The sequence below is a fragment of the Pseudopodoces humilis genome, chromosome 2, assembly GCF_049639895.1.
Source record: "Pseudopodoces humilis isolate 2021_Gansu_Grassland_sample_001 chromosome 2, ASM4963989v1, whole genome shotgun sequence".
NCBI classification, from domain to species: Eukaryota; Metazoa; Chordata; class Aves; order Passeriformes; family Paridae; genus Pseudopodoces; species Pseudopodoces humilis.
The window spans coordinates 3,092,149-3,116,003 of NC_142201.1; the positions used below are offsets into that span (position 1 = coordinate 3,092,149).

General features: G+C 40.9%; 2 protein-coding genes across 2 annotated transcripts in view; both read right to left on the reverse strand.

Annotated features, from left to right (window-relative positions):
- Positions 1 to 1,918: 1,918 nt before the first annotated feature.
- PSMG1 (proteasome assembly chaperone 1) lies at positions 1,919 to 10,149 on the reverse strand. Its single transcript, XM_005526552.3, has 7 exons — positions 10,011 to 10,149; positions 9,669 to 9,766; positions 8,314 to 8,465; positions 7,900 to 7,962; positions 5,734 to 5,932; positions 4,761 to 4,897; positions 1,919 to 3,699 (listed from the first exon to the last, which is right to left on the reverse strand). The coding sequence occupies exons 1-7, from the start codon at positions 10,130 to 10,132 to the stop codon at positions 3,625 to 3,627; spliced, it is 846 nt and encodes a 281-aa protein (XP_005526609.1). The 5' UTR covers positions 10,133 to 10,149; the 3' UTR covers positions 1,919 to 3,624.
- A 2,577-nt stretch (positions 10,150 to 12,726) lies between these two features.
- Positions 12,727 to 23,855, reverse strand: part of BRWD1 (bromodomain and WD repeat domain containing 1) — a 41,760-nt gene continuing 30,631 nt past the window's right edge. The window contains exons 33-41 of the mRNA XM_005526622.3: positions 23,327 to 23,402; positions 22,798 to 22,842; positions 22,551 to 22,697; positions 21,710 to 21,862; positions 21,284 to 21,453; positions 19,653 to 19,888; positions 18,702 to 18,890; positions 17,269 to 18,246; positions 12,727 to 14,677 (exon numbers count right to left, since the gene is read on the reverse strand). Coding sequence (XP_005526679.2) covers positions 13,554 to 14,677; positions 17,269 to 18,246; positions 18,702 to 18,890; positions 19,653 to 19,888; positions 21,284 to 21,453; positions 21,710 to 21,862; positions 22,551 to 22,697; positions 22,798 to 22,842; positions 23,327 to 23,402 — 3,118 coding nt within the window. The 3' untranslated portion in view covers positions 12,727 to 13,553. The remainder of the gene's footprint in view (positions 14,678 to 17,268; positions 18,247 to 18,701; positions 18,891 to 19,652; positions 19,889 to 21,283; positions 21,454 to 21,709; positions 21,863 to 22,550; positions 22,698 to 22,797; positions 22,843 to 23,326; positions 23,403 to 23,855) is intronic.

Genomic DNA, 23,855 nt, shown 5'->3' on the forward strand with positions numbered 1-23,855 from the left:
TCTCATGGAATTTTTCCTACTTTAAAGCAATGGCCCAAATTTCCCATCCAAAGAACTTCTAAACATTTGGTTATACAATTGTTTGAAAGGAAAAAACTTGACTTTTTTCTTCCACACACAGAGTTTGGGGTCTGTGGCCTTCCCTCACCTCAGGATGGGTCGATCCCAAAGTGAAATGAGTGTTTTGCATTTTTATCCCTGTGAGTTAATGGTTTCCCACAGTATTTGCTGCATGGAATTCTCAAGTACCTCTGCTCATCAGCTATTCTGGGAGATCTCTCAACAGGATCTCAGTGTTTTCTCTAAAGTAAAAAAGCCTGACCTCAGAGCTGTGATCTCACTTGGCTCGAGGAGGTGCCTGTAGGTGCTGGTTGCTGCTATGTGCAGCAGCTGTCAAAACTTCCAGTCCAAAATATTTAAAGGGGAAAACAAAGTGCAGATCTGATGGCATCAAAAGAGAGTAAAATCATTCATCTCTGACTTTCATTTTATTTTCAGCTCATTTAGATCTGTCAATGTTTTAGACACAGAACAGAATGTTTAAAAATACAAAGCATTAGGTAGAACAAAATGATTGCCTTTTTCAGTTTCTTGGCATAAAAATTGTAGAATTACATGTCAGAAATGATGTTCTTCCTCTGAAGCTTTGGCAACAAAGCACTGCAAAGCTTAGAGCCAACGTGAGCATGGAATCTAGAAAGAATTAAATCATTTCCTGGATCTGTGCAGTGAGATGAGACCTTTCCCAGGAATGGGAATGATGTGAATTCTGTCTGCATCCACAGCAGGGTGGGCAGCAGGAAAGGGATTGGGATTGTGCCCTGCTCAGGTGAGACCCCACCTGCAGAGCTGCCCCAGCCCTGGGGCCCAGCCCAGGGAGCAGCTGGAGCTGCTGGAGAGAGCCCAGAGGAGGCTCCAGGATGAGCAGAGGGATGGAGCAGCTCTGCTGGCAGGAAAGGCTGGCCCAGCTGCCATTGTTCAGCCTGGCCAGGAGAAGCTTTGGGCTGAGCTCAGGGTGGCCTTGCAGGGCCTGAAGGAGCCCCAGGAAAGCTGGAGAGAGACAATTGCCAAGGGCTGCAGGGCCAGGAGCCAGGGAATGGCTGCCAGTGGCAGAGGGCAGGGCTGGATCTTGGGATCTTGGGCAGGAATTGTTCCCTGGCAGGGTGGGCAGGGGCTGGGATGGAATTGCCAGAGCAGCTGGGGCTGCCCCTGGATCCCTGGCAGTGCCCAAGGCCAGGCTGGACATTGGGAGCACCTGGGACAGTGGGAGGTGTCCCTGACATGGCAGGGCTGGGATGAGATGATCTTTAAGGTTCCTTCCAGCCCAAACCAGGCCCGGACTTTACCTTGCTCTGTCCAGCCCTGCTCTCACACCAGTGGCCTGCACTGCACAGACTCCAACAGGTTGCAAGGCAAAAGCAACGAAGTCTCCATAAAATGCACCTTGAATCCAGGAATTCTAAGTGAGGCACATCACCCTGGGAGTCAGAGCCTTCAGGAATGGGAAGACACCTCTGCCCACCAAATTAATTCTGCAGCATGACAAAGCAGAGCGGACTTGAGAAGAGCCTTTGGTTTGGAAGACATTAAGCAGAAGACAGATCAGTGTTATCTAAAAAAAGGTAAAAAGTGTCTTAAATTACTTTGAAAAGTGTGGAAAAAACCTCTTCCAGTCTCACAGTTTACTCTGGTTTCACATTTAGCAAATATCTTAGGAAACCAAGTCTTACACAATCTCATTTCAAACTTCTTCCCCAAAGCTTTGAAGCCATCTGCCACATTTGACAAGTCTGAAGTTTGTGAACTCCTACATGGATTAAATTCAGCAGCTGTTAGGAAACAAGAAAGCCTCACTGCAGTCTCTTGGTAGATACTGGAGAGCACAGGAGGGAAAATAAAACAGGCACCAACATTCAAATATGGAAAAAAATCTTTAGTCAACACTCACATCTTATGAGAGACACAGTTCATCATTAGTTCTGAGGCTTCCAGAATATTCAAGGGGTGAATATGAGCTGCTTCCTACATCAAATTATGGGAAAATGCAGAATTTTAAATTAAAATCTCTTATTGCACTGCCCTACAGTAGTTCCCCACTACATCCTACCTAAACATTTCCTGCTATGGAGAGCTTCCAAGCAACAATAGTGAACCCTTGAAGAATTCTTCCAAAACACCAGGTTTCAGTCTGATTGAATCTCCCAAGCTGCCATGGTTTAGTTTGCCATTTTTATTCAAGGTGTTGAAGAGCATTCTCACACCTCAGCATAAAGCCAGGCAGTAGGAACTGAATGAAATCTAATACAGGAGCTGTTTTGGAACATTGCAAAGTGCCTGGGTGATCACACAGATACCAGAAGTACATTCACAATTCCTCTAAGGGTTTGCATAATTTACTATTAAAGATTATTTCTTGTTATCTGCTTTATTTGTTATGAACCAAACACTTAAAAAGTAAGAAAATGGTGCAGCCAACTTTCAAAACAACAGAATTCTCATCTGAGATCACACATAAGACTGATTTTTTAATTATAAAGATGGACAGAAATGTGAGAAAAAACCCAAAAAAAGCTTCAGAATTTGTTCCAAAATCCAGTTCCAAAATCCAGCACCACTCTAGGCAAGATCTGCTCATCTGTAATTACCTGAAATTTAAATCAGTGACAGTTCTGTGAAGGAAAAGACTGTTCAAAAATATCCTCTGAGCATCCAGTGTAAGTCAAAGTTACACCCAGCAGAGAACAGAATTACCTGGGAGCAAATTAATACTTTAACACCTTTTTCTTACACAAAATGTTAAATTAAACAGAGTACAACTCAGAACTGCACCTCAATCCTAGTTAATACTTTAAATAAACTGCTGAATTTTTTACTAACTTCCAGAGAATTTTCTGAGACACTTCAAAACCTTTTACCTTCCTCTACAAATCACATGCTCTGCCTAAGAGACCTCTTATTATTCCTACCACTGGCCAAATTTTGGTGTTTTAAAGTGGATTAAATCAATTTGCCCTGGCAAATCCAGCTGAAGAAGCAGCCTGTGATCCTGCCAGCCCCTTTTACCAGGAGAGGTTATTTTTCACTAGCAAGTTTTAAAGGCATTTACCATACTTTAACCACTGCCTTTTGTATCAATACATACATTAAAGAGGGCATGTGGAGCCATAAATAATCATAAGCAAAATTCTCTGTGGATGGGAAAGGACAGAGAGTGCATTTTCTCTATCACAGACAAATCTTTGAAAAGCATCAAATATTAGAAAAACCCTCAGGTCTCAAAATAAAGTAAAAAAGGAGAGTTCTTGTTAGATACTGACAAAATTCCTTGTCTGCATTTCCTCTTTTACATATAAAAGGAATACTTTTAGTAAGACAATCCATTCAGGAGGAGAAAAAGGAGTTGCTTTTCATATCCAAGGTATCTTTCCCAAAATCACTCCAGAAGAAAGTCTCCTACGCCACGCAGAAGGGTATTTTCAGTGATGAAGTTAAAAGCAACAAAAATGAATGGAAAAGTACAAATCTACTGGAATTTATTCTACTTTTAAGGGGAAAAAAATCAATTCCCAGAAGTCCTCTAGAGAAGAAACTGGAGTTTACAGAAGTGGAGCATCAATGTCTTTATCAGATGTAGATATTATTGTGAATTTCACTGGTTGTCAGGAATTTCTTCAAAAGCTTTGTGCTTTCAGAGGCATCCTAGGGAAAGGAAGAGAGGATCAGCATCACCCACAGTGCTGGGAACAAAGCAAGAGCCCCACTAGTCTCTGGTCCCACTTCCATTACTCTGAACATCACTTTTTTGACATACTAACTGTGAGCAAAACTCAGCTCTTCTGAATGAAGTTATCCACAGGAATCTGCAGTCCAGCAATAAAATGGGATTTATTATTTTGCATTCCTCTTTGCTTGGACATAAGGGGAAGAGTCTCTGTATTTGTCATTGTTCTCCTTGAGAGTTTAAATATTTATGTCTTACTCAGACTTACTCAGCAGAACAGAATGAGCTGTACTGAAAACTGATTTTAGAACTGAAAAAAATACCTCAGTACACACAGATCTCTTTGGCATTTACATCTCGGTTCAAAGTGTTTTCAACCAAATAAAATTCAATTAAAAACATTTCAGAAAGGGTAAAACATTCATTTTATGAGCTGCAATGGGAATTTATGGGAGCAATGGGATTTACTTTGAGGGTGGTGAGGCCCTGGCACAGAGAATCTGTGGCTGCCCCATCCCTGGAAGTGTTCAAGGCCAGGCTGGATTTCGCAGTTGCTGGATTAGTGTAAAAATCTCTTCAGAAATTTGGTCTTTTAGCTCCAAAAAGAAGTTACAGGTCAAAATGGGTATTTTAAGAAGCTTTCCTGTATGCCAGAAGAGAGGCAGATACAGAGCTAGAACAGAGCCATATGGTATGCAAATATAAAGTGTAAAAATAAAAAAAAAACAAACCACACAACAAAAAGCTTAGAAGTTTTAAATGAGGCGACTCCAAAGGAAAATGCAGCTTACACAAGCACAAGAAATCCCTCCCTGATATATTCATACCATTAGAAGAGCCTGAAAATTCAAAATGAAGTTTTGAAGGAAGCTGTAGATTCATTATTTCTGAGCCACAGAGGTGTTACAGCAGGTACAAAGCACTGTCATTAAAATCTGTATTTTTCTCCTCACAGGGGAATAAAACCAGCAAAATGCAAGAGATGAGAACACACAGAACCAGCCACCAGCTGCCATTAATTTTAAATATGGAATTTTACCTTGGCTAAACTCTTCAGGACTTTAGAAGAAAGCAGAGGCTTGAAGGCTTCAATGGTAACCGTGTCCAGCTTGATGACATCAGTGTAACACTGATACAGCACTGCAGGGATCTGCCACACCTGGCAGTAACTCAGAACTGAGCACAGGTCAAAAGAAAATCTCTGTTAAGTTCAGCAGAAAAGCAATCTCAGTTCTGTGTATAAAAATCAGAATTTTAAACCCATGGGAGTTTAATTACCAGCTCCTGACTGCTGCAGTAGCCACTCCTCATCCCCCAGCTACACAAGGAAATAAACCACCAAAAATTAGTTAAAGGCAGGTGTTTCTTCCCTGGAAACTTTACTGCTGCTAACTAAAAATAATAGCAACATCTGCAAAAAACCCAAACAAAAAAAACCCAAAAAAACCCAAAGAGAAGTGTGAACAAGAGAAAATCTTCCACTTTTAGCTCCTGCCAGACAAGCTTTTCCTCATGCTGCTACATCAGGGATTCTAAAAGAAAAAGCTGAAGGTTTTTATTAAATTACATAATAAAACTGAACCTAACTTTTCCATGAGGTTGCTCACTAGCCCTGTGCAAGCTTCCTTACCTGTAATATACAGAAAGGACTTCATAAGCTTTTACTTTGGATCCTCAGATGAAAATAATTCTTAATAAAACTTACTTAATTTGGAGAATTAAGTAAAATTCCCCAAAAGACCCACTGTACAACATGCTTTGTAAGGCTATACCGAAGAATTTTCCAGTACTTCTGTCCCACACATGATGGGTAAAAGGATTTATGGCTGGTTTGGAAAATTGTCCCTATTTTCTAGAGCAATGTGTAAGATGTGAATCTGTCAGTAATTAATTTTTAAAAAGCTGACTTGTTCCCAAAATTAAGTAAAAACACTCATTGCAGTGGGATGCTCCTCAGAAGGAATTTTGTGTTGCCACCACCAGCCCTGTAAATAATTGGAATTGCCAAGTACCAGCAGCAGGAAGATCCCTCACAATGTTGGGCTGCTCCAGAAGCGAGCAGCAGACCGGCTCCTGGAATTCTTTGGTCTTCAAGGCTTTCAGGAATGGAGATACAAGTGTCAGAGTGGATTCCTGAGTTTTATAATCAGCTACAGGACATGTGGAAAGGATGGTTACTTGCAAGCCTTTCTTCTGCATGGAGCCAAAAACCTGAAATTAAAAAAATAAAAATTCAGCAAAATTTCTCACAATAAAAGCAGAGAAACCTCAAAGATTCATTTCAATTTCAGTGCAAAGGGCACTTGAACTCAGGTTTGCAGGACTAAAAACAGTTTGAATCACAGCCTTGAGGTAGAAATTTCCCAGGCATTGCTCCTGGGATGGAGAAAAAAAAACCCAAAATAACAGCTGACATATTTATCAAATTTAATAATCTTCTGGAGAGGTTTTAAGTTTTCAGCACTTTCTATTCAATATATTAAGATTTACTGCTTTAATTAGTGGTGATTATAGAAAGAAAATGGATTCCAAATAAAAACAAGCAGTTAACTGAGCTGCATAACATTTGAAATGAAAATTGTGCTCCCTCGATGTCCTACAGTATTATAAGAGTCTTTATTTTAGGTGTACAGAATTTATTTTATTCAAGTTGAACTGAGAAAGAAAATTTAGGGTTCTTTTTCTCAAATTCAAAGTAATACAACTTCAGGTTTTTGAAGTACAAAACCTTCTGGGCTATCACAAAATACCAACAGGAGAAGAGAAAATTGAGAATTTGGAAACTGTGACAGAAACTTGGCTGTTTCTGTCTGTGTACCAATGCCAGGAGGGAGGCTGCCTGTGCCCTCCCATTGCTGTGTCACCACTGTGACAGAAATCTGACAGAATTATTCACAAGCCCACATGTTTTCACTTGCTTGGTTGGGAACACTGGCTGGAATTCATGGCTGCAGAACTTCAACCTGTGTGTTCTCATTTGTCAGTGATGCCTAACAGAGGAAACACACCCAGATGTGAAGATCTGACTTGTGGAGATGGGAGATGCTCAGTAAATCAGGATTTACACACAGAACAGGTCTGCAATTCACATTAAAAGCAAAAAGACTGCCAGCACGTTGTTTCTGCTGCACATTTAAAAATACCAATAACCACAAAGCCTAAAAACACTCAGGAACGTTGACTTGGTACAGCCACACTCCTGCTGTTCAGAACACCCACACTGGAAATCACACATATCCACAAACAACTGGGGAAGACAACAACCCCCCAGTCATCTTTCTTCTCCAGTCCCACTTTAAATGAAATGTAAAAATGTGGGGAATAAATACAGCAAAAGCAAAATGTTTGAGATCTCAGGGTTTTTAAACTTCCAAATGAGCCATGATGCCCCAGCAAAGCTGTGCTTTAATCACAGCTTCACAATCCCTGCTTGTCCAGCAGCTCAGCAGAGATTTAAAGGCAGGGAGGGAGCAGACAGACAGCAAGACAAAATAAGCCACACTTCCTCCAGGCAAAGCAGTGACCCAAATCCATCAGGAAAATCAAGAGGAGGAACATTCACCCCTGGCTTTATCTTATTAAATCAAAATGATGATATTTGGAGGGACTTCCCTGAGCCAGCAGCGCTCCTGCACCTGGATGATGCTGGGGTGAGGCCCTGGCAATGTTAAATTTGGGAACAAATGGGACAAATGGTGCTTGGGAGGAACCTTCCCCTCCAGCTCCCCCTTGGGAAAGGCACAAAGCACACCCAGCAGCTGACACCATCCACCAGGAGTTCCACAACTGGTTTGTCTGGTGATCCTCTGGCAGCTGTACAAATTGCTGTTGGTTTTTTTTAAGGAAAAATTCTCCCAGAGGTGAAACACAGTAGAAATAAGCCATGGAAAATTAAAACCAAGCAGGAAAAAGGTTTAGGAAGTGGTTAAGGGCCAACAAAACTGAAACTGTCCAAATGGAGGGACTGCCCTCAGCTGGGAGGTTACAGCAGACATGGCTGGCAGCATCTAGAAAGGGATTTCACAGATCCTGAAGAGAGTAAATTTATCTATTTTTGAATATTAATAAAAGAAAACCACAGGGGAAACTTATTTAACACTGTCATGTTGAAAGTATCAGGGAGGAAGATCCCCACCCTTAGGATCTTATTACTCCATTGATTTTCTTGCCAGTTTTACCTTCTCAAGCCACTGGAACTGTTGATCCTCAGCCACGTAGCAACTACACTGGCACAATAAAACCTAAAGAAACAAAAACTTGTGTAAGTAAGTGGTTTAAAGAGCACAACAGAAGCTCATAATCACCTGTAAGGATGATGTGGCTGCAAACAATAAATTTTTCAGTTATTCTGGGTTTCTTTAACTCTGTTTCAATGAGGATTTTTTGCTTACAAATGCAGTGAAGCCACGAGGCTGTGACATCTTTGTGCTGAGCTGCACACAGAACTTCACAGAGTTTCAGTGAAAATTAACCCTTCAGAACATTTACGAGGTTAATCCATGATCCCTGTGTAGTGCCTTGTTTGGGAGTGGATGAAGGCTCACTTTTTCAGGAAGCCAAAACACAGAGGAATTAATGCTCAAGTCACTTACTGTGGGATCTGATATCAATCTGTAGAACAAACAGAAAGAGTCTGTGGGGAGGACATTTGTGGTGCTGGATGTTCTGCACCACTCATTCCACAGCTTCACAACTCCAACCACTTCCCAGCACACAGAATCCAGGATAAAAGATGACAGGAAAGCTGCAAAACCCGTAAAAAATACTGTTAATTTACAAAGAATAAAACCTCTGTTTTACCAATAAATAGGTGGACTAAAGTAGATTATTCCTTTGCAATCTGAAGAAAGAACAGCTCATTTTTATCAACTTAGACTTTATTCAGTATTCAACTTTATTGACCAAATCTAAGAAACATCAGCAATGTCAGCAGCCCTACTGTACCCAAATTTAAAAAAGATTAAGAGCTGTTCAACGTATACAGATCCCTAACATAAAAATCACTTGTTCTTAGGAATTACAGTATTACAATCAACTTCAATTTCTTCAGTATTAATTAAAGATGTGAAATATTAAGTCTGTAATACTTTCTGACGTAGCAGATATAGCAGAATAAAACCAAAAATCACTGAAGCAGAAAGGCAGAACTGTTACACCGATTCTAGAAAACAGAGGCAAGAGTGTGGCAAAAATGTTCATAAATCAGATTCCTGTCAAAAGCTACAGAAGACAGATCCAAAATATCTACTACCATTTTTCAAGGAAACACCTGAGCAAAACCCAAACAAATCAGCAAAGTTAACGTTGATAAAATCTAAATGTCACTTAAATGTAAGCAAGACTTCTCAGTACTATTAGAACAAAACTTTTGCCTATTAATAAACAATACCAGAGAGTTTACCAAACAAAAGCCAGGTAAAGGGGGATAGTCCCAACTAAAATCCTAAACTAAAACATACTTAACTTTTCCTGTTCAACTGAAAATATATCAGTTTTCAGGAGGAGTAAACAGCTGTAAAAATAACTGTGTTTTACATGTACAGAGGAACTTCACCTTTCTCTGGACAACTCAGCGGCCTCCAGGCTTAACTTCTGCTTCTAAATGAGCAGCTGCACATCCAGTAAATAGAGGGGCTTAAAGAAAGCTGCAGAGAGACTTTTCACAAGGTAATGGGATGGCAGGACTAGGGGGAATGACCTCAACTCAAGGAGGGAAGTGTTAGTTGGGTCTTGGGCAGGAATTGTTCCCTGGCAGGGTGGGCAGGGGCTGGGATGGAATTGCCAGAGCAGCTGGGGCTGCCCCTGGATCCCTGGCAGTCCCCAAGGCCAGACTGGACACTGGGGCTGGGAGCAGCAGGGAATGTCCTGGCACGTTTACACCTCCCTCCCACCTTCTTCCTCCTCAAAATTACCCCCAAAAGCCAGCAGCATCTGGCCCTGCACGCACCCGCAGCGTTCCTTCCAATGGCCACGATGAACCTGGAGCACACCAAGGGCTCCTCGGCACAGCCGCCCGACTGCCAGGTCCACAGGACATCGATCTCCCTGGGAAAGGAACCACACAACACCCCGAGCTGGGAGGGACCACCAAGGACCATCCAAATCCAGCTCCTGGCCCTGCCCACACCCCCAAACAATCCCACCCTGGGCATCCCTGTCCAAGCGCTCCTGGAGCTCTGGCAGCCCCTGGGCCGTGCCCATTCCCTGAGGAGCCCGAGCAGTGCCAGCCCCCTCTGGGGGAAGAACCTTGCCCTGATCTCCAGAGATAAAGGTACCGCGCCGCCGATACCTTTTCTTTTCGATCTCCCGGCGGATCTCCCGGTCCTCAGGCGTCTCCTCCCGCGCCTCCTCCTCCTCGTCCAGGCCGGCCCGGGACGGGGCCACCACCACCTCCCCGAAGAAAGTCGCCATGGCCGCGGCCCGCGCCTGCGCGGCCCCGCCCTCAGAGCCGGAACAGGCGCGGGAGGCGCCGGGGGCTCCGCGGGGACGGGGATGGGGACGGGGATGGGGACGGGGATGGGGACGGGGATGGGGACGGGGATGGGGACGGGGACAGCCCTGTGTCCCACCGGCACTGCCTCGTTACCCCCAGCTTCGGCTCCAAGGAACACATCCGGACGGCTCCGGAACTCTCGCAGAGGTGAGGACTCCACCGCTTCTTTCAAGGATTAACCATCCTTTCAGTGAAGAAAACCACCCGAATATCCCATTTAAACCGCCCCTGACTGAACTCGATGCCGTTTTTCCCTGGCAGCAGAGCCCGACCCCCCCGGCTGTCCCCTCCTGCCAGGGACTTGTGCAGAGCCACAAGGGCCCCCTGAGCCTCCTTTGCTCCAGGCTGAGCCCCTTTCCCAGCTCCCTCAGCCCCTCCTGGGGCTCCAGCCCCTTCCCAGCTCCGTTCCCTGCCCTGGACACGCTCCAGCCCCTCCAGGGCTCTCCTGCACCAGCCACAACTGGAGCCAGCCCTCGAGGGGCCTCTCAGAGCCAGCACAGAGGGACAATCCCTGCCCTGCTCCTGCTGGACACACAATTCCTCACCCAGCCCAGGGGCCAGTGGCCTCTTGCCCACCTGGGCACCCCTGGGCTCGTGTCCAGCCCCTGGCACCGGCACCCCCAGGGCTTTTCCAGCTTTTCCAGCCCCTCTGCCCAGCCTGGAGCTCCAGGGGCTTGTTGTGACCCAAGGGCAGGACCCTTGGCCTGGATGAACCAAATAAGAGCACAGTGACATTCCAGGTGTATGTACAGCTTTACTTGGGTCCACTAACACATGTACATCATCAAAGCCTTTAACAGGAAAGAATTTGATTCCTTTACGATTCTGTCCTGCACTTTAATGTTTCCCTCTGCTTATGCTGCCTGATCACCATCACAGATTCAGGCCCTGCTTTAAAACAAACCAAAACACCCCGCAAAAGTCACATTAAATAAAGATCCTACTTTAAAATGTCTACTACTTTGCTTCCCTGAGTACAGCTAGACCAAACCAAAAATGCTCACTTAAAAGGAAGGTGAAAGGACTCCCAGTTCTGTAAGAGTCAGCGTGCTCCTTTAATAAATTAAAAATAAATAAACTCTTAAAGGCTGAAAAACTCAAAATACCTTTCCAGTTTAGTATTTTCTCTTCCTACTGTCTTATGTGTATAAAATTAGATAATGCAGAGCAGCACATGCTTTGCCTAGAAAACAGAAGTGTTAGGGTCCCTAAGGCAGTGGTTCCCTCTGGGATCTACAGCTCCAGAGGCCAGAACCTTCTCTAGCTTTCAGGGATCACCATGAACCTGTGTGTGCAGTGACAGAATACAGCACCTGAAAGAAAACCAGCTTCGTGAATCTAAGCCTAGTTAGAAATACAAAAATGCCAGCTGTATTTTAGCTGTTCAAACTGAAAAATAATAAAAACTCTGATGTTCAGTTATTCCCAAATTGGGGGTTGCACTCCAGAGAACACTGAGAATAAGCAGCTGCTAAACAATGAAGTTTATGGAAAATATAAAAAAATAGTGCTTACTACTTTATAACAAAGTTTGCTCCTCAAACAAAACACAAAGCCACCTTCAAATTTCATCACTAAACACAACTGTGTTTGTATTTCAGAAACCAAATAAAGAACCCAGATAAACATTTATCTTGAATTTACAAAATTCTGCTGCATCCTATTAAAGACTGCTCTAAATAAAACTGCCTGGGGCAAGAACGATTTAAATTATTTTTGGACTTTACATGGAAGTTTTAAGGAAGGAAAAAAAGAGTATTTCTCTATGCTGAGATAATATCCAGCATATCAAAAGTGATGGTAAATGCAGCCAATGTCAGTGAGGGTGGTGCAGAAGTGGCTCTCACTGATGCCAGCTCCCCTTTCCATGATGCATTTCCATTTGTACAAGGTGTTCTGTCATTATTTACCAGGAGTGTGCGCCTACACTACATTTTTTTTACCCACAAACCCTTCCAGATCCCACTACCAGTCCAACCTGCTGGAAAACCAATTCCCAAACTTGCTATTTCAGTTCAAATGAGCCAGGTTAGGATAAATCCGATATTCTGCCACGTCTAGTGACTGATGAAATCGGGAATCACCGAGGTTTTCCAGAGTGTGAGAAAGGGAAGCTGCAGAGCAGAGGAGGAACCCTGGAGCGGGGAAGGAGCAGAGATTCCCTGGTGTTGGGCTGGGGGCAAGCCACCGTGGGGTTCCCAGCAGCACAATTCCAGGGAAAACTAAGAATTCAGAGTAGCTGAGTGTTTTTGTTGTTGATATGTGTTCAACCAGGGACTTGCACATATTTTCCTGGAGAAACTGTCTTTCTTGTCAATAGGAGCCACCTCCAACATTGTGAAAACAGGAGATATACTGCTATGCTCAGAAATTGGTAAGGTTTAATCAATGGGAAATCCAACATTCAAACACTTGGAATATGGAGGAACAACAGAAACGTAGCAAAAAATGGTCTGGAATGTTGGAATCCTGCACCTCAAGCTTTCCACGCATAAAGAAAACAGAACAAGTGTTTTGTTTGTTTTTTCTGTTTTATAAAGAAAACACACAAAAACCCTTTAGGCCCAAGAGTTCACCTGCATTTCATAATCTTAAAGTTTACAGTATAGAAGTCACATTAATGATGTACTACCTGTCAGCAGAACCCTCTGTTCACCAGAGCCTCTGGAACTGGCAAATCAACTTCTTCACTGGTAACTGCTTATCAGCAATGCAAGTACAGAACGTTTAACACCTGCACTGAGTCAAGCTGGGAAGTTATCAGCCTTTTCATTCCTCTTTGAAAAGAAGAGGAAACCCTAAATCCACCAGGTTTTTAGAGTGTGTATTATTATTTAGAAGCCTGTTACTATTGTAGATGATTTCATACAGCATTAGAGATGTTTGAAATCTGTTCTTGAATGTTGCATGACCTAGGTAGTATTTCATTGCAGCACCCATAACAATAATACTCAACATACTGCTATTAACCTGTTTGCAGTGTTTTAACATTTCTTAACTCTTGTCTATATGTAATAAAATACCAGTAAAGACAAAAAAATTGCCCCTATAATGAGGCACATTTTGGCATCTGTGCTAAATGCTGCTACATGGGCAGGCAAGTGCAAGTCAAAATATGAAAAAGGAGCAAGTCATCATCTAATCACATTCATAACTTTTTCATAGAAAAATATAAATATATTCCCTGAAATGTAGGACAAAGAAGAGCCAGCACCCATCAGGAGTTCTAGTGCTATTACCATTAAAAAAAAAAAAAAAAAAGGAAAAAAAAAAAGGAAAAAAAAAACAACAACCAAAGAAAAGGAAAAAAGAGATGGGCTGGCTTTCCTTTTGTTAAGGTTACGTTTCGCAGCCGGCGTCCTCGAGGGCGTCATCATCGCCATCGTGGTAGCGCACGGTGCGCCGGCCGCCGTTGCGCGTGCGGATCTTGGAGCGCCGCCACGCCCGCCTGCACTCGCCGTACTCCACCTCCTCCGAGTCCTGCTCCTGGCTGCCTTTCCACCGTTTCCTCCGCTGTGGCCTCCTGGAAGGCTTCAGTGAGTCGTAGCTTAGGGTCTCTTTCCTGACGGGTTTTGATTTCCTCTTGCGCTTCCTGGTTTCCGTGGCGTCGCTGCACATGGTGGTGTCGCTTCCAGAGTCCGAGGAGAAACAGGTGAAGTTGGCTTTGGAGCTTCCTGCAGTCCCAGGTGCTTCCACATCCTTGGAGACAGAGCTTTTCTCCTCCTGCTTCCCCCCTGCTTCAGATTCTGTTGTTTCTTTAAAGTCATCCACTGGTTTTAATCTCTTGAAAGAAGCTCTGGGTTTTTTATTTGCTGCTGCTCTGGTATTTTTAGTTTCAAGTTTAGCCAAGTCAGAATCTACCTCCTCTTCAGAGTTACTCGTACAATGGTTGTGGGTTGAAGCTGCCTGCCTAGAAATTCCCCAGTTTCCCCCATTTTCTACCCTGTGGTTTGTGGAATTCTCCTCTGAGGAGTCGTAATCAAAATTATTCAGAGCTGCAGCACAGAGGGGTTTGTGTGGCTGCGTGTGGTTATCACTCTGCTTCTGAGTCTCTGTCTCCGAGTCAGTCCTTTCATTCTCAGACTCAATGATATATTTCCTTTTAGAAACAGAAGACTCAGGGCAGGAAGGTTTTTTCCTGCCAGAAACCTGCTCACTCTCATTTTCAGACTTGGAACAAGCCTCCACCTCTGAGCTGTTGAACAGCTTCTTCCTGCAGGCTGAGGACACGCTGCCCTGGAGCTGCTTGCGGTTCTTTCTGACTGGGTAAACGCTTTCTGAGCTGGACAATTCCTCCTTTGCATCGCTCATTATCTTGATCTTGCTGGCTGCCAGCGTGGCACACCTGCGGGGGTTCTTCTTCTCCCCCAGGCTGGACACCTTGATGTGTTTCTTGTAGTTGATGATGCACGTCCTGCTCCGCAGCACTTTGGCGCTTTGGCTGGCCTCCTCTGATGTTGGCTCTGCAAAAAAGAGAGGTCAGAGTTGTTTTTAACGTCTTACATTCCTGAAATTATTAGTTTACTATGCCCAAACACTGCCACTTTTAATGAAATACACTAATATTGAGTTTTATTTTGATTTCAACTGTTGAGTGCAATTTATCTCAATTCTTTACTAAAAATACCATCAGAATCCCAGGGATCGTTTTAACTCTTGCGATTGTCACTTTTAAACCTTTTCATGGTCTCAAAAGAGCTTTCTTTAGCCAATATCCTGTTAATTAGCTCAGACATTACAAATTCCCTCACTGAGCAAACACAAGCTGTCATATTATTAATACAATGCTGTCATATTATTAATACTTGTATCATTAAAAGTTGTATTTTTCTTACTAGAATAAAACTTGCAACATTAATTATACATTTTAGACCTTTTTATCCTAAAAAATGAACTGTAATATTTCATATGGATGAAATTTCATATTTCACAATTTTAGATTGTTTCAGGTGGAGAACACTGAAATCCTTCAGCTCCTTAGTGACTTTAACACTCAGATTGCTGCTAACAGTGAATCTTCCATTCAGTGTTTTTTTAAATTAATACAGAACTTGCTTATGTTGTTTTAAAACAAATACATGTAAATCATGTATTATGAAGATCAGTGTTTCCCTTCTAAATAAAACAATTCATACATATGAATAAAAAAAAATCAGAAGTTCTTGAAGTAAATTTAAAAGAATAAACAAAGAGGGAAAAATTATGAGACAAATTCGAATGTCCAGTTTGAGTACCAGAATTAACAACCTCTTCATACACCAAATCTGGTCCTTAATTAAATGTAGATCCTTTTATGTACTACTCCAGTATATTCCTATTTTTACATTTTCAAAGGATAATTTATTTCCTTTCTTTGTTAAGAGTTTCCAGAAATGATACATTAATATTACCACTTGTAGCAGTTTTATTGTGTGATGTTATGGCCAAAGCACAACACATTTCTGCTGCACACTGCAGAATGCTGTATAAAAGGTGAATTAATCCACAAACTAAAAAGAAGAGTTAGATCTTACACACTGTCCTATTATTAAGTAGCTAGAACACAAGCCTAAAGAAATCCAGGCTTTCTGCAAACTTGCCAGAATATTAAAATTATACTTTGTATACAAGACCCTAAATTTGGAACAAATCTGTAATAAAATGTATTGAAATTCCCCATGGAACATCCAGAATTAAAAGCTGCGAAGGTCCAGCCAGGTGGCACAGGCAGAAAGAGGGAGCATTAAACCAAGTACCCCAGAAACTGGAAGAGGTTTTAAAAGACACAAAGATGTGAAAATCGGGTTCATCAGGGTGTCCTGGAGCTCAGGCCAAACTCCAGACCTGGAATATCAGGCAGGAAAATCCAGCCTTAGCTCCAACCAGCTCAACTGCAGGGGGCACTACATCCCACAAGGTACTGCCACAATTTAGCTGCAAACTTCGCTTTCAACCTTTTCTGATATATAAAATCCCATGCTAAACTCTAGATGTCTATAATATATATTATTTATAACATAACAGACATTCCAGAAATACATATAGATGGTTTTACATATCAAAATAGATTATATTTTATATTATATATATTTAAAAAATAACCGAAGCAAAGCTTCCACATGAGTTGTTCAGCTGGCTAATTTAGCAGTGTGTATATACACATATATAGTTACATTTGCATGTATATATAACACATATTTATTTGAAATATAGAAACTCTTCAAGTATGGCCCTATTTACGCATTAAATATAAGATCTTGGGACAAAAAAAGTAAATATTTCTTGTTTTTCTTGTGGAAAACTGTCAAGACAGAGTCATGTTAACAGACAATAATTTCTATTGTCTGTTAAAAAAATTAAATTAAATTAAATTTAATAAATTTAATTAAATTTATTATAAAATAATGAAATTTAAAAAAAATTCTAATATTTTTAAAGCACACTGACTCGGAAGGATTACACCAAACACCATCCTCTGAACAGTCTTTCAAACTCCAATCAGGACCATTCCCTGATTATATGAAGGCACAATGTACATGACTTGGTTTAATAAACATCAGCATCATTCTCATAAGCTTAAAAAAAAACCCCAAACCAACTCTCTAAATCATGATCAGCCAGCACACAAAGATCTCAGAAACAGGTAAAATTACAGAATAAAATCCAAAAGTAAAATAATTTAACTTTCTGAAACAAGTGGAATATAAATCCTACTTCTGCCAAGTACCTGTTTGTGTTAAGGACTCTAAACATAACTGACAGAATAAAATTTCCAAGTCAAGTTTCAGGTTCTGGCACACACCATGGATGTGAGAATAATTTAAATACCTTTCCATCAAATTCATTTTGAAAAACTATCAATAAAGTTACTTCAAACTGAAAATAACAGCTACAAATCTGCTGGAGCACAGAAAATCTCAACAGAAAATTCAGGCAAGGTAACAGATGGTTTTGGTTACCGAAATCCTCAAAACAAGGAGCTGGACATAAAGAGTAAACACTCTGCTCTTCTGGAGCTTTTCTCAGTCATCTACTCAGCATTAAAAAATAGAGGAATTAACTTTAAAAATGTTACCTTTTCTAACGATTTTTGTTTTTCCTTTCCTCTTCCTCATCTTTGCTTTCGCAGAAGTTTCACAGTAATTGTTATTATTGGAGTCACTCTCTGAGTCCGAATCAGAAGAGTGATGGAAGCTGGAGGCAGCTCCAGGTTTGGAACGCCTCACAATCTTAGTGGGCACCAAGCTCTCCCACACTAAACTCTTCTCCTCCTCTCTGGCTTCTGCTTCAGATTCTGCTGTGTCCTCTAAATCACTCAAGACTTTTGCTTTTTTTAAAGGAGGGGAGAGCTGCAGCCCAGAGGCTTTCCTGCCATTCCACCTGTCCAACTCAGAGTCCGCCTCATCCTCAGAATTGCTCACTGCAGGCTTGTGATGTGTAGGCGTTGACTGGTCAGAAGCCTTTTGGCTGCCCCCATCCTCAGAATTATGGCTTTTGGAGTCCTCCTCTGAAAAGTCTAAGGTGGGACTTTTCACTTTGGGAGACACAGAGCAGATGGGGCCCCGAAGCTGTCTGTGCCCGTTGCTCTGCCAGCTCTTCTGCTTGGTCTGCGTGTCAGGCTCAGAATCCGAGCTTCCATTCTCAGATTCACTGACAAACTTCCTTCGTGGAGCAGAGCAGCCAGTCTGAGAGAGAGTTTTCCTTTTGGTGAGCTGCTCTTCTATTTCTTTGTCACTCTCAGACTTTAGGCCTGCCTCATCCTCAGATCCCTCCAGCAGCATTCTCCTGGCAGCGGCCGAGGCGTTCCGGTGCGGCAGCTTCCTGTTCCTGCAGATCCCGATGCTTTCTGAGCTCGACATCTCTTCCTCCACATCACTCATCAGCCTCAGTTTGTTGGCAGCCACGGCAGCACTCCTGCGTGGGGTTTTCCTGTGCCTGCCCTTGCTGTTGCTCAGGGACTCTGATGTCACCACTGAAGCATTTTCGGAGTTGCTTCCATGTAACTTTTTCCTGATCGCTTTCCTCGTATTCCCATTCTCCTGAAGAACTGCTCCTGTAAAGGAAAGCAGGGAATAATACCTTAAATGTGGAATAGTAACTCTGAAGTCTTGTCAAAACTGGGACAGGTTCAACCCACAGATGTGAAGCATGAAATATATTCCTAGTGACAGGTACTTTTGCTGTCATAAATTCCAGATTCATTCTGGTTTTGTGACAATTAGAACTTCTTTATGAATTGCTGCTTTTTTTCTTAAGATATGTTGCAAGTCATTCCCTCTCACCAGGCTCTTGGTTTTTGCCCTCTTCCCCCTAGGCATGAAAAAATCTTTTCAAAAGTTGAGTGTAATATTTGAGAGCTTCAAAATTAACACCAATAACAAAATGAGCATCTCACACATACAACAATTAAAAAAAAATACTAACTCCTCTCAGTTCTTTTTATAAATATATATGAATATAAAAATTCGGACTTTTCTTGCTATTCACAAGCAACTCCTGCCACCTTACCTGTCTGTTTCCTCTGAGCAGCTCGGTTCCGAGTCAGCCTGCGACTGCTGTTCCTCCTGCACACCCCGTTGTGCAGGGGAGAGGACACAGGAGCCCCAGAACAGCCTTTGCTGTCTTCTGAGCTGCTTGAGGAGGATGAAGATGAAGAGGAAGTAGATGAAGAAACCCCAGAACCTTCTATTTCACTCTCTGTTTAAAAAAAATAAAAAAAATTGGCAGTTAGAATTCTAAACAGCTTCCAGTGAAGTGTTACATTTTGCTGCTCCTGGAATCTTCAGAATTTCCTCACATTATCTTAAAATGCATTCTCATGCCTGAGTGTCTTACAGGGATCAAACTGATACCTCAACAAAATCCATATTCATGCCATGTTCAGTGACAGGAAGCTTCTTTAACCTGCATTCAAGTTTCAATTAAGAATAAAATGGCTCTTTTCAAACACCAGATTTAAGTGAAAAGCATGTTTAAAAAAAACCCCAAACACAGAATATTTTCTAACAGATTTTACCAGAACTTACTTTCTTATTCTTTGAAATAAGCTGAGTTTTTGTCAAGGTGAGGTGCAGGGGAAAAGACAGGAAAGCTTTAAAGTCTCAAACATTTGCTAATTGTGGATAACAAGTTTTATTTAACATATACACATATATGGGCATATAATCTGTAATTTATATAATATCAATTATCAAATACTCTAAGCTATCCTGTTGACAGATTTCTTAATAAAAGTAAATTTACTGTATTCTACACCATTTCAAAGCAAAAAATTATATAAAGTACACAAATCTTTTTATAACATTTGCTGTAAATAATGTAAGTGTCCAAAATCCAGTAAAACACGGAATTCTGCATCACACAAAACCCCTAAACCTGGTGTAAAAAAAATTCTGTGTTAAAAACCCAAAGCTCACTTAACAACTCAGAATGCAAACAGCAGCAATTCTAAATTCTGACCTGATGATAAAGCAGAACAATTAGTTAGTGTTGTGGTTCTGGCTTTCCCATTCCTCTCAAAGGATGCCAGGCAGGTGGAATCCGAGGATTCTCCCGAGGAACTCTGGTTGTAGGAGCCGGTGTTGGGTTTATGGCTTGTGACACAGGCGGCTCTGCTTGAGGTAGGCTGAGGAAAAGAATCTTCCTGCTCAGATTCAAGTTTGGCCTGAGACTTTAATGGTTTCTGCTTCAGATTTCTAGTGAGAGATAAAGCAGTGAAAGCAACACAGGTTGTTAAACTAGGAGAGAAAGGCAATTATCTATTTTAATAATATTTAATATGATTTTATAGTTCTGGGAGGGTACTTTACGAGCTACTGTGGTGTGGGACAATTCTGGCAAAGATAAATATGAAGTACTTGCATTAAAGTAACAGTCTGCACTTCTAGGGAAGTCATACAAGAGGAGACAACCTTTCTCTGCTCTGAGAAACAGAATTTAATGGTGGATGTCCTCTAGACAATTCAGGTTCTCTTATTTTCACTGCAGCCGCAGCCTCAATTCCTGTTGGATTCCCAGCCTCTGGTTAACTGCACATGAGCCTCCAACTAAATGCTATCCAGGGAAACATTATTCCGCAATAAACTGAGCTCCCAACACACACAAAGTGGAACCTTACAGACAAGTTCACTGTTTAAAATAAAGAAAACCTCACTAATTTCATCCTTCCTTACCTCCACATGCCTGAATGATACCTGCCATACTGTTCAGTCCATTATTTTCACCTACAGAACTGTTTTGTCAGATTTTTCCTTACATTGCAGGTTTTCAGACATTCATCCAGGTGCACAAGGTGTACAATTTCTGGTATCCCAAACCTCACTTCTGCTGTGCCCCACTGAACAGTCACACACAATTCTCCAGATAGGAGCACAAATGAGATTCAAAAGACAATTTCTGCCTATCTTGGTGTGTGGTTATTTTGAAGTATAAAAGTAATCTCCTAAAATTAGATTTTTTAAAAAATTTAAACTCTTACTCCTACCCTTTCCCTGCCAGAGAAGGATGACTGGACAGCAGCAGAAGGGAAAAGTTCAGTTTCAGTAATTTACCACATTTAGCTTGTGTAATTTGTCCCGTTTTGTTCCACATGCAAATTAAGAACAGGAGTTAATCATGTCAAACAGCAATTGTGTCAGAAGCTTGTTTGCATTCAAGAGAGAAAAGGCAAATCTGGCTCCCAACTGAATGCTATAGCAAGTAAAAATTTCTAGAAATTCCATAGGACTGACTTTATTCTGTAGGTTACAAAACATGTAATTTATGCAGGTTTTAATCTTTGTAATATATCCAGCAAGTAAACCTTTGTTTCATTCCTCATTATTTTAGTTAAATACTGACTTTCTGATTCAAATATTAAAGAAAAACTCAACCTTTTCTGCTCTTCTGTCTCCTTGTATTTCTCAGTTTCTTACTATTAAAAAAACTCCTTTTTTAAACATACTTTTCCTACTGCATGAAAATTATAAGAAGTCTCACTGGGGTTACAAACCATTTAAAAATCCAGTTCCCCTCTTCACAGACTAAATGTGAGAGTCAACAAGAATACCAGTCAGCTGAGACAGATCTTTACACCTTCATAATTTGAGTACCTGAGCATTTTGGTGGGCTGCTGCACTGAGCTTTGATTATTAAATCTTCTTGTGTACCTCTGGTTTCTCCGTAGCTTTTCGTTCTGTTTCTGCCCATTTTTGAAATCTGAAACAATTCTTCGGATTTTCTCTTCAAACAGTGCTGACAATCTCAAGGTCATACTGTAAATCTAGGTAAGGAAATGGTTTCTATTAAAACCAGAGCCTTAGATCCAAGACTAGTATTTGTAATATTAAAAACTGCACAGAAAAGCAATAGGAAAATGTACAGGAAGTCCTGTGTAACACCAAATAATCAGGAAAGGAACATGTTAAATATTTCTGTCCTATTTCTCCCCACTATCTACCCAACCAGCAGCTTTATTAAAAGTACTGATAAACAAATTGCAAAATAAGATTTCATTTCATTAAGACAATTACAGCTACCTTTGACTTTTTGTTTGGAGTATAAGATTTTGCATTACTAAATATCAGTCTGATGTCTTTGCACAGTTCCATTGGAGTGTCATAATTCCCAGCTTCCAGAGTTTCCTTCACTGTACCAAAATCCATTGGAGTGTCTATAATATGTCTGTAATCCTATAAAAAACATATGAAAATAAGATTTCTGGGAAAACATAAAGGAAAAAAAAACCACAACACTTTTGAATTTTATTTCTGTCTTTTAGGAGTAGCTAAAATAACACAAATTATCTTCAGCAGCAGTGGAAAGAGAAGCACCACAGCAGAAAGCAATACTTTTGAGACAGGTTGATTTAAAATCTCCTTTTCATGATGCCCTGAATTTTACTGTGAGAAACAACAACATATGTAGTATAAAAAACAGCCAAAAGAAGCCCCAAAACACAACGACCACACAAAAATCCCCAATTCAAACCCCTTCAAAACACCTCAATCTTTCTTTCTCTCCTGTTCATATTTTTTAAGAGAACCTCAAGATGTTTTTAAAAAACCTGAAGTGAGACTCAAAATGTGGAGTCACCAGGAGAGGTTATGTGCTGTAAAGATGATTTTTTCCTTTAAAATTAGTTTGTTGTGTTTTTAGAGAAAAAAAAAGAGAGACTGAAAGGGTAGGTGAGATTACCATGAACAGTTAAAGAGGGGAAAAAAATAATCAAATTTATAGCTCAGGCTCAGTAAACAGATTTTAGACTGTCAGTAAACTTGTTTTAATTATGAAAATACAGATTTTTCTTAAATACTTCCCTTACAAGGTTGAGACAGCAAGAAAAAAAAGGATGGATTAAGGTTATCAAGGACAACTTACTGGATATTGATCCAAATCAACTGGCTGCCTGAAAGGTTCCGAGTCCTCACACTGGAAAATTAAATTCACCAGTTCCATGCACTGCTTCTTCCAACAGTTTTCATCATAGCCACTTTTCAGGTTTTTTCCTTTTTTTAAGCCCCGTCCCTTGAGGGGGGAAAAAAATGTTAGGAAAAGTATTACTGGAATACAGCAAGAAAAAATTCAACCCGATTTGGGGGTTGTAAGTAAAGATTGCCCAACTCACTTTTCTTCTCCTGTATGACGTTCTGGGAACACATTTTTCATCATCCTGTACAAAATAAAATCAATTATCTTAAAAGTGATGTAGAAAAAAATAGGTGATGGAGGCTAAAAACATCATTAGATTTGAGACTGTGGTAAAATTAAATTTTCTTCTTAATTCTTTCAATAAGACAAAAGATAAGCATAAAAAAATACAACACAGCATCTGGGAGACTTGGAAAGCAATATCCTAGATAAGGACAAAAGCTGGAGTCTGGAATCTTCAGTGGTTTGAGAAAAGGAAAAAACACCATCAGAAATTGCAATTAGAAGTTACCCAATAACTTTGAACTTCAGTGACTAAATACTACCAGTAATGCAGTTGACTGACAATAAATTACATAAAACATTCATTGAAATTCCCAATACAGTCCATGTTTGTATTAGCTATGCAAATAACTCAGCCATTTTATCAACAATATGTGAGGGTTGCTGGTATTTTCTTACCACCATAAATTACTGGAATTTTCCACAAGAAAACCCCAACTTACCAGATCAGCATCATGACAATCTTGTTCATCATCTGTTGTGCTACATAATTCAAAAATGTTTGTACAGTCCTGGTCACTGCAATGCAATTAAATCTCTGTTACTGGAATAGCAAAAGGAGAGCTGTTGTTTCCTAAATTAAACTCAGCCACAACCAAATGCTCCATATAAAAGGGAAGACAGTAACTGAGTATTAATTGGAATATAAAAATCAGGAATAGGGATTTGAAAGGGGCCTGCCTACACTTACTTCAAAATAAACCTCTCAGTTTATTTTAACCTTTCAATGAAGTCAGACAAGCTACAACAGAACTTCTACACAGGACAGCACAAAAGTTACTTTTTACAGGCTGAGGTACTTAATATACTCAATATCAAGTGACATTTTGGGGCTGTTATACCAGGAAAAAATGTAAAATACCTCTAAACATTTCAGTACTTAAGGTAACACTAAGAATTACATACCTGTCCTTACAGTGCACTGGAAAGAGTCAAAACAGGGCTCATCAAAAGGATACTGAGCTGTTTTCA

What these genes read in the sequence shown, in the direction of transcription:
- PSMG1 (XM_005526552.3), bottom strand. Translation starts at nt 10,132, where the DNA reads ATGGCGACTTTCTTCGGGGAGGTGGTGGTGGCCCCGTCCCGGGCCGGC. An exon ending in CGGGAGATCGAAAAGAAAAG is followed by an intron (nt 9,767 to 10,010) that starts GTATCGGCGGCG and finishes TTCCTTTCCCAG; the next exon opens with GGAGATCGATGTCCTGTGGA. An exon ending in GATTGATATCAGATCCCACA is followed by an intron (nt 7,963 to 8,313) that starts GTAAGTGACTTG and finishes TTGTTTCTTTAG; the next exon opens with GTTTTATTGTGCCAGTGTAG.